At 45.3% G+C, this 9,524-nt stretch overlaps 1 protein-coding gene across 1 annotated transcript; it reads right to left on the bottom strand.

Annotated features, from left to right (window-relative positions):
* Positions 1 to 814: 814 nt before the first annotated feature.
* On the bottom strand, positions 815 to 1,468 carry LOC140717497 (histone H4). Its single transcript, XM_073031073.1, has one exon. The coding sequence runs from the start codon at positions 1,466 to 1,468 to the stop codon at positions 1,157 to 1,159; it is 312 nt and encodes a 103-aa protein (XP_072887174.1). The 3' UTR covers positions 815 to 1,156.
* Positions 1,469 to 9,524: the final 8,056 nt, after the last annotated feature.

Here is a 9,524-nt window from a genome sequence, read left to right as displayed (position 1 = left end):
ACTTTATACCTGTAGTCTCTAGCTTCCAACTCCATGACCCTGGAGATAACAGATTCACTATTGTCCGTATCAATGTCTACCATTATTTTATCAGCTTCTCTAATGTCACATCAGTGACCTCATTGATCACCGTCCTGTTGTATTGCTGGTTACATTTTTTCACACTTTAGTGATATCTGCATATTTGCTGAGCCGGGCATTGACATTGTCAGCCGAGTCTGTAATGAATGAACTGCAGCAGCAGACCTGACTCAGCTCGCAGGCTTTTCCTTGCAGCGATACACGCACAGTGCTGGAGGAACTCAGCAGGCCAGGCAGCATCTGTGAGAAACAGTAAACAGCCGACGTTTCAGGCCGAGACCCTCCAGAATCTGAACAATGTCTTGTGTTTGGTTTTCCTTCGATCCTTTCCTTCGTGAATGGATAACATAACCCATCCTCCAATCCTCTGCCACTACTCCTGCCCGAGAAACGCGCAGAGAGACAGAGGCGGGGAGGGGAGGGGACAGAGTCAGAGTGACAGACAGGGCCGAGAGCGGCCTCTCATCGTCCAGCTCCGTCTTCACTATACTACACCCGGCAATTTCCAACGGTTTATCCGAAACACAGAGCTCCAGAGAGGGGAAATAAACTCCCTCACACACCACGTACACAGTGAAGGATTTCTAGGAATTTACTGGCTGTCGGACTTCATGCAATCAGAATACAGTGTGATTGGCGCAGGATTAATTTCAAATCGCCCGCCAATTTCAGAGCACCCAGCAACGGTGCTTGATTACTTTTTTATATTATTTACCATTAATTGTATCACGGATTCTACAATTTCAGTTTCATTTAATATATAATTCCCTCAGTGAAGATTTAAATGGATGATTACAGAATCGTTTCTCTGAATGAGGGAACTGATTTCTATCCGAGACAGACGAGGGAATGATGATCGATCTTAATGCATTCAGAGCTTCTGCCGTAATCACCGACTGAAAAGGCAGAATTGCAAACATATTTCAAGCATAAAGGATTAATCTGCTTCAAAAGTAACTCAGCAAAATATATCGATAAAAATAATTAAAAGGTCGTGGACACGGCTCCCTCTGTGAGGCGGTGGGTGGCTCTTAGAAGAGCCTTTGTTTTGTTCTCAGGAGGAAGTAGGAGTTTTTCAGCCGCCGAAGCCATAGAGAGTGCGGCCCTGGCGTTTCAGAGCGTACACCACATCCATGGCAGTGACCGTCTTGCGCTTGGCGTGTTCAGTGTAGGTGACCGCATCCCGGATCACATTCTCCAGGAAAACCTTCAGCACCCCGCGGGTCTCCTCGTAGATCAGACCCGAGATCCGCTTGACGCCGCCACGGCGAGCCAGACGGCGGATGGCCGGTTTGGTGATGCCCTGGATGTTATCACGGAGCACTTTACGGTGCCGCTTGGCTCCGCCTTTGCCCAGTCCTTTGCCTCCTTTCCCTCTGCCAGACATGATGCTGCTTCACTCAGGTCGCTTCTCAGTGACAAACCGACTGCTGCTGTCTCCTTTTATACACAGCGCCCCGACCTGCCCGAGAAACGCGCAGAGAGACAGAGGCGGGGAGGGGAGGAGACAGAGTCAGAGTGACGGACAGAGCCGAGAGCGGCCTCTCATCGTCCAGCTCCGCCTTCACTTTACCACACCCGCCAATTTCCAACGGTTTATCCGACAGAAAGCGCTCCAGCGAAATAAATTCCCTCACACACCACGTACAGACAGGAGGATTTTTGGAAATTTGCCGATTCTCCTGCTTTAAGTTATAGGAAGTGCTTTTCCATTCCGCAAATCCCCGAGGACCTCCCCGACCCCATGACCAGTGCGAGGGCCCTCACACACAGCAGTTGGTGGGCGAGGGTGCAGTCACTTCCAGAGATGAGAGGGTTAATTCATCAGAACAATTGTTCCTCTGGGTCGCGAGGGAAATGAAAGTCCGGTCACATAAAGGAACAGGATACATAGGCAGATAGAAGGATATATAGACCGCGCTTCTGGCGCCTTCTAAAGCCCAGGTAAAGGGGTGGCTGAGGAGCTGGTGCGAGGTGGGTGGGGCTTCTGCTACAAGGATCATTTGCCTCTCGAAATGAAGGTGAGCCAGGTCCAATGAGGAGGGGAGTCAATATGTTTACTGGAAGCTTCTTCGTGCTACACGGAAAGGTTTAAACGAGCAGGTATGAGGTCCTACAAATTGATTTTCGGGAACTAGGTTAAAACTGCAGGACTTCCAGGATTATAATTACAGAATTATGACCCAAACCATGTGGTTGTGTGGTGAGAAATTGATATTTCGTGCAGTTTAATATGTTGCTGAGGAACTGATGCAGGAGTGAGGGCTTCAGATTCATGGATCAATGGGCTCCCTTCCAGTCAGGTGGGAGACCGGGACAAACAAGACCATTTCCATCTGAACCGGAGGGGAACCAATATCCTCACCAGCAGGTTTGATGGTGTCACTTGGCGGAGTTTGAACTGGAGTAGCAAGTGGGAGAATGTATGTATGACAAGACAGTCTGAAAAGAACGAGAGCCAATGTCAGGCCAATGGTGGAACTGATGGGCTGAAATGAGTTTATTTAAACATTAGGAATATGTGTCAGATGGACAGGGCTGGCAGCTCAACATTCCTGGGTTTGATTGTTTTACATGTCAGTGGGGGGAAGGGGGTTAAAAGGTGCAAAGATTACACAACTGGGAATGTCACAGCAAACTGGAGGGTTCATTTACAAAGGCAAACTTCAGTTACACTGACGGGGTTATTGAATTGCCCCTCCCCAGTAACAAGTGGGGGACTTTATCTTCCATAGAATTGACTGCAACTTGTTTATTGCTAAGATTTTCCAGACTGGTTCAGCGAATCTGAGGAGTGTTTGAAACATTATGTAGAGCCCAATCAGAGTTCAGAACAGACGGGAATTAGTTTTTCAGAAATGAACCAGGCCAGCTGACAGCTGAGAGTCAGTGAATATTTTGAGATCTTATATTTCTCTTACCTATGAGTAAGAATAAAATTAGATCTTGTATGAAGGTACTAAATCTAGTACTAAATGAAGGGCAAGTTAGAATGCAGAAAGACAGAAGCCAAGGGGCATTGATTGGGAGCAGCCACTGTTAGACAAGTCCAGGCCTGACATGTGGGAGTTGTTTAAAGACCAGCAGATCCAGGTCGATATTGAGGTACAGGATTCACGCACACTTGGAAAGGCATGGCTTGCTTAGGGACAATCAGCATGGTTTTGTGTGGGCAGATCACGCTTGACAAAATTGATCGAAGGTTTGGTGGTGGTGATACAGGTTGTAAGATACAGGAGTAGAATTAAGCCATTTGGCCCATCAGGTCTGCTCTGTCTTTTCATCATGGCTGATACAATTTTCCTCTCAGCCCCAATCTCCTGCCTTTTCCCTGTATCCCTTCATGCACTGACCAATCAAGAACCAATCAACTTCTGCCTTAAATACCTAAAGTCTTGGCCTCCACAGCTGCCATCTGTGGCAATGAATTCCACAAATTCATCACTCTCTCTGAAGAAATTCTTCCTCATCTCCATTCTAAAAGGATGTCACTCTCATCTGAGGCTGTGTCCTCTGGTCTTAGACACTCCCATCCTCTCCACATCAACTTTATCAAGGTCTTTCACCATTCGATAGGTTTCAATTAATCATCCCTCACTGTTCTAACTTCCAGGGAATAAGGGCCCAGAGCCATCAAACACTCTTCATATAACAAGCTGTTTAATCCTGGAATCATTTTTGAGAATCTCATTCGAAACCCATCCACTTTCAGCTCATCCTTCCAAAGATAAAGGGCCCAAAACTGCTCCCAATACTCCAAGTGAGACCTCACCAGTACTTGATAAAGTCTCAACATTGCATTCTTGCTTTTATATTCTAGTCCTCTTGAAGTAAATGCTAACATCATATTTGCCTTCCTCACCACAGACTCAACCTGCAAATTAACCTTTAGAGAATCCAGCACAGTGACTCAAAAATCCCTTTGCACCGTAATTTTTGTATCTTCTCACCATTTATAAAATAGATTAATAGCAGTGCCATATTCTTTCCATTTCTGGATGATTGACTAAATTGTACACCAAGGGTATTCAATGACTTGGAAATCTTCTTGTAACCATCTCCTGACCTGTGCTCTTCAAGATGCTTTTTTGCAGAGGTGCTTGTAGTGTTCTTTTGTCTTCATGGTGTAGTGTTTGCCAGGATACTGACTACCTGTGTATTGTGTATTATTACTACTATCAACTGAAACAGCTTGACTGCACACGGTGATCTCCATTTAACTGATAATCTAACTCCTAAAACCAATTGGCTACACCAGTGATGATTTGATGTGTCATATTAAAGGGGGAGAATACTTACACAGGCAATTATTTTATGTTCTATATTTGTAATTAATTTAGAGCACTTTGTAGAGATCTGTTTTCACTTTGACACGAGAGTTTTTTTTTACCATTGATCAGTTAAAAAAAGCCAAATTCAAGCCACTGTGATTCAATGCTGTAATGAAATAAAAGATGAAAAGTTCCAAAGGGCATGAATACTTTTTAATAGGCACTTTACATGTAGGGACAGTGATGGTGAAAGGGGAGGGAAAGAAGACACGGGGAGGAGTGGTCTCAAGATCCTCAGGTGTTCCTCCCAATGGGATAAAACACAAAAGGGGAAATATTAAAGATAGATGAGAATGGAGCTGTGATTGTCATGAGGGATTTAATCAGAAGCAGATTGGAGTACTGCTGCATCGAGTAACTTTGCTCTGAGAGCTGCAACAACCAGAATCTACTGGTGGCAACCCATTCCAACTGAGTTTCCCATTCACATACCGGTATATCGGTGCCTTACAGCTGTCTTAACTGGTGATGGGGTGGTAATGGGACAAGCTCCCACTTCCCATTAAATGCTGCCAATGGTGTGTGCCTCAAATTGCCTCTGTTAACCAAATCCAGCTCCAGGCTTTTATATATGGCTTAGCTACTAAGCCCAAAGAACTAGTGACAGTGGACAGTAGCAAATGGGTTTACTGGCATCATATAACTAACTGCTATGGGCAGATGGGGCTCATAAGTGATGGTTGGCAGCTCATCCAGTGGAAGGAAAATTCTGTTCTCAAACCTCTACCGGCTTGTGGCTCGACCCATTCATGGGGAAGGCTTCGGGAGTAAACCCCGAGGAACAATCCAGAGCTGGATTCCCTGTCAGTCCGATGTTGAATGCAGACTGGCAATCCTGTGACACTGTTGGTGCCTGACCCCATCGGTCTCTGCCATTGCTCTGGATTATCAGCTGCGTGGAGAGCAGGAGCCCCTGCATGGGCAACAGCTTGCTTTACGTATTGTACTACCCTGGCTTGGATATTGACTTTCAGAGCGAGGGTACAATATCCATGGTCGACCCTGACCCAGCAGAGGGCCATCACTAACATCTCTGTCCATGGCCTCCTCTCCTGCTACGTTGAGGCCAAATACAGGTTAGATGAGCAACACCTCATACACTAACTGTGCCGCCTCCAATCTCGATGGAATGAACATTGATTTCTCCAAGTTCTTGAAATCACTACCCCTCCCAAACTGATCCTTTTTTCTGACTTTTCCCCCAATTCTGGTGCCATTTAACCCCTTCACTTCTCGTCACACACCCTCATGACCTGCCCATCAACTCTCTCTGGTTCTCCACCTCCTTCGTGTCATCCCATGGTCCAATGTTCTCTCCTACTGGATTCCTTTCTCTTCATCTCTGTGTCTTTCCTGTCTGTCACCCACCTCCTCACATCATCATTCCTCCACAAACCACACCCCTCCCCCATTCACTTGTCCTCCTCCCCTTCCCCCACCAACTTATTCTAGTTTTTTTCTCTTCCTAATCCTGATGAAGGTTCTCAGCCCGAAATGTCGACTCTTTGCTGAGTTCCTGCAGTATTCTGTGCATGTTTGCTTCAGTCTGTGTGTTGATTAAGTTGATCAAACTGGTACAGTGGAAGAGGAATTTGTGGAGTGGTCAGAGACGGTTTCTTACAGCAGGACCTTACCCAGGAACAGGCCATTTCAGATGTAATCTGTGTAATGAGGTGGGATTACAGAGAGATCTTGTGGTGAAGGATCCCTGAAGAAGTGATCACAATGTGGGAGAACTCCAAACCACAGATTAAGAGTGAACACCAGGGTCCAGAACCAGTATCTTCAACCTAAATAAAGGCAATTACAGAGATATGAACGTGGAATTGTGGTAAATATGGTCAGGGACAGGTGAGTAATAAACAGTAGCAGATGTTCAAGGAGACTGTTCGTAACACCCAGCAGACGTTGATCCCGATTCTACAGAGGGATCACAGAGAGCAAAGAACCTTCTGTGGTCAAAGGATGCAGACAAGAGGAGCAGGATTTTTCCAGGAACCAGCGATAAGACTGAAGCTAAAAACTAACAAGGAAAAAGCAGATAAATCGACTCAAGAATTTGCATTAGTGTTCACAGTGGGGACACAACAAACATCCCACAGATATCTAATGGTGACATATCAACATTCTGCCACAATGTGTAACAATCACCATCACGAGGGGAAAAATCTAATAGGACTAAAAGCAAACATTTCCAGGTTCCAACGACCTGCACTGGAGGCTTTCACAGGAAGTCTGGAGAGAAAGTAGAGACATTGAAGTCTGTTAAAACTCACTGTTACAGAAAGGTCCCAGTGGAGTTGAAAACCATTGTTGAAGGGTGGAAGATAAAAACCAGGTGACTGTAGTCCAGTTAACTTCACTTCAAGTACTGGAGTCTATAATCAGTGAAGAAATAACAAGTCATTTAGAAAAGTTTAATGTGATTGAACTAAGTCAACAGGGTTTACAGTCAGATTCACACAGCACAGAAATGAACCCTTCAGCTCAAATGATCCACGCTGACCAAAGTTCCCATCTGAGCTTGTGGTCAGTAACCCCCTCACCACCACATTATGAACAAGGATATCCTCCTCCTTGTCCCATTTCCTTGCATTTGGCCCATACCCTTCAAAACCTTTCCTTTCCATCTACCTACCCAAATGCCTTTTAAATATACCTGACTCAACGACTCCCCTAGCAGCTCATTCCATTTACTGACCAGCCTGTGTGTGGAAAAGTTGCCATTCAGGTCCCTATTAAATCTCATCCTAAACCAATGTCCTCTAGTTCTTGATTCCCCAATACTGGCAAAAAGACTGTTCTCTTTGACCCACCCCAAGTCCTCATTAATTTATACACCTCTGCAATATCAGCACTCATTCTGCAACATTCCAGAGAAACTTGTCTAAAATGCTTTCCAGAAATCTCTGCATTCTTTCCAGCTTAATGGTGTCTGTCATACAGCAGGGTGACCAAAACAAATCATTCTGGTCTCCAGTGAATCTTCTAAGCTCCAGCGTGGACAAGATCAATTGTGTAATAAGGACACACTTCTGTAAAAACACTGACACTGTATTCCAAGCACACTGAGCTGCCAGAGCACAGCACCGGCCAGTGAGGACACAGACCAGAACAACACCTGGCTCTCTACTACAAAGTTCAAAGCTGAAAGTAAATGTAATATCAAAATACATTTCTGTCACCATATGCAAGCCTGATATTAGTTTTCTTGTGGGCATACTGCCAGTTTGTTAGATAGGGGAGGGTTAAACTAATTTGGTGGAGGGGAGGGTGTAGAAACCAGACTGAAGGCACTCAGGACAGCATGGAGGGTAAAAAAGCAAAGATAGCATGAAATTAGACTGCCAGGAAGGGCAGGCAGATGATAGGACATAACTACAGCCAGCAGGGTGAGTATCAGTGCATGAGGGATGCAGCATCAAAGGGTAGCAATACGGTACTCAAAGTGTTAAGCAGATGAGGGCCGGGTGGTGGATATAGAACACATGGACTTTCAACAAGGGCCCTGATCAAAAGCAAGAAGGCACACGGGCTGAATAGATATTTGCTAGAATATATTCAAAATGTAGCTTGGTCAGAGAACAGAGAAGCTCATGGTTGAGGGGTGTGATTCTGACTGGAGACCTGTGACCAGTGGGGCCCCCCAAGGATCAGAGCTGGGAACTCTGCGGTTTGTGGAGCGATTTGGATGAAAATGAAGCTGGGCTGATTTGTAGGTCTGCAGAGACACAGAAATTAGTGGAGTTGTGGATGCAGAGCAAGGTTCACAAAGGATTCAACAGAATATAGACCAGCTGTAAATGTGGACAGAGAAATGAGAGATGAGCCAAAGAACTTTTGGAAGTCAAATTTCTGAGGTTTTCTTTGGAATTCCTTTCCCTGCTGGAGTAGTTGAAATGGTATTTATGGCAATGACAAGCTCCACCTCAAGATGTTGGAGATCAGGGAGTCAGTCAGTGTCCCCGACAACTTCACATCAGGGATATGCACCATCTGCAGCTCCTGACTGACTGTGTGAAGGAAACTGAGCTGGAGATGGACAGATTTAGAGTTTCCAAGATGCTGAGACCAGAGATTCAGTGAGTTGGTCACACCTGAGGTCAGGCTGCAGATTGTTTAGTGACCACCATGACAGGAAAGGGGAAGGGACAGACAGTTCAACGTCTCCCTGTGGCTGTACATTCCTTCAGACACCCTTGGAAGGAAGACAAACCAGAGCAGTTCAGCCTGTCAGGTCGTTGGTACTGACACCCCGGTCTGATGCTCTGCGGGAGGAAAGGAGAAGCAGAGCAGTAATGGCAGCAGCCTTACAGTACAGGAGGCATGCAGGAGATTCTGTGGCAGCAACAGAGATGCCAGGATGATGTTTTACCTCCTGGGTACCAGGGTCAGGTATGTCTGAGATATGCACGATTTCCAAAAGATAAACTTACCGTTAGAGTCGGTGGTAAGGAAGCCAAATGCAATGTTAGCATTAATTTCCAGTGGTCCACTACACAGAAGCAAGGCTAGAATGCTGAGGATTGATAAGGCATCGGCAAATCACACTTGGAGTACAGGTGTCCCCCCATACAAAGGGTAGAGCGTTCCTATGAAACCTTTCTTAAGCCAAAATGGTGTGAAGTGAAGAACCATTAATTTATAAAAGAAAAGTTGTCGTAAAAGCGAAAATCCTCTTTGTAATGGGAAAACAGGTTACTAATGTAGGTCTTTTGTAAAAGCGAAGTGGCGAAAAGCGAACATTCAAAAAGTGGGGGACACCTGTATTGTGAACAGTTTTGGGCCCCTTATCTAAAAAAGTATGTGCTAGCATTGGAGAGAGTCCAGAGGAGGTTCATAGGAATGATCTTGACAATAAAGGGGTTAATGCATAAGGATTGTCTGATGGCTCTGGGACCGTACTCGCTGGACTTTAGAAGAATGTGGGACTCTCATCGAAACCGATCAAATATAGAAAGACCTAGAATGATATGGAGAGAGTGTTTCTAATAGTGACCACAGGGCACAGCCTTAGAATACTAGTACATACCGTTAGAACAAAGATAAGCAGCAATTTCCTTAATAAAGAGCAGTGAATCTGTGCTGCCTATGTCAGCATGTTGTTCATTG

Source organism: Hemitrygon akajei, chromosome 28 (assembly GCF_048418815.1).
Source record: "Hemitrygon akajei chromosome 28, sHemAka1.3, whole genome shotgun sequence".
Classification (NCBI taxonomy): Eukaryota; Metazoa; Chordata; class Chondrichthyes; order Myliobatiformes; family Dasyatidae; genus Hemitrygon; species Hemitrygon akajei.
The sequence above is the reverse complement of the archived record's forward strand: the minus strand, read 5'-3'. Positions and strand labels throughout refer to the sequence as shown.

Coding starts and splice junctions, on each gene's coding strand:
- LOC140717497 (XM_073031073.1), bottom strand. CDS start 1,468: ATGTCTGGCAGAGGGAAAGGAGGCAAAGGACTGGGCAAAGGCGGAGCC.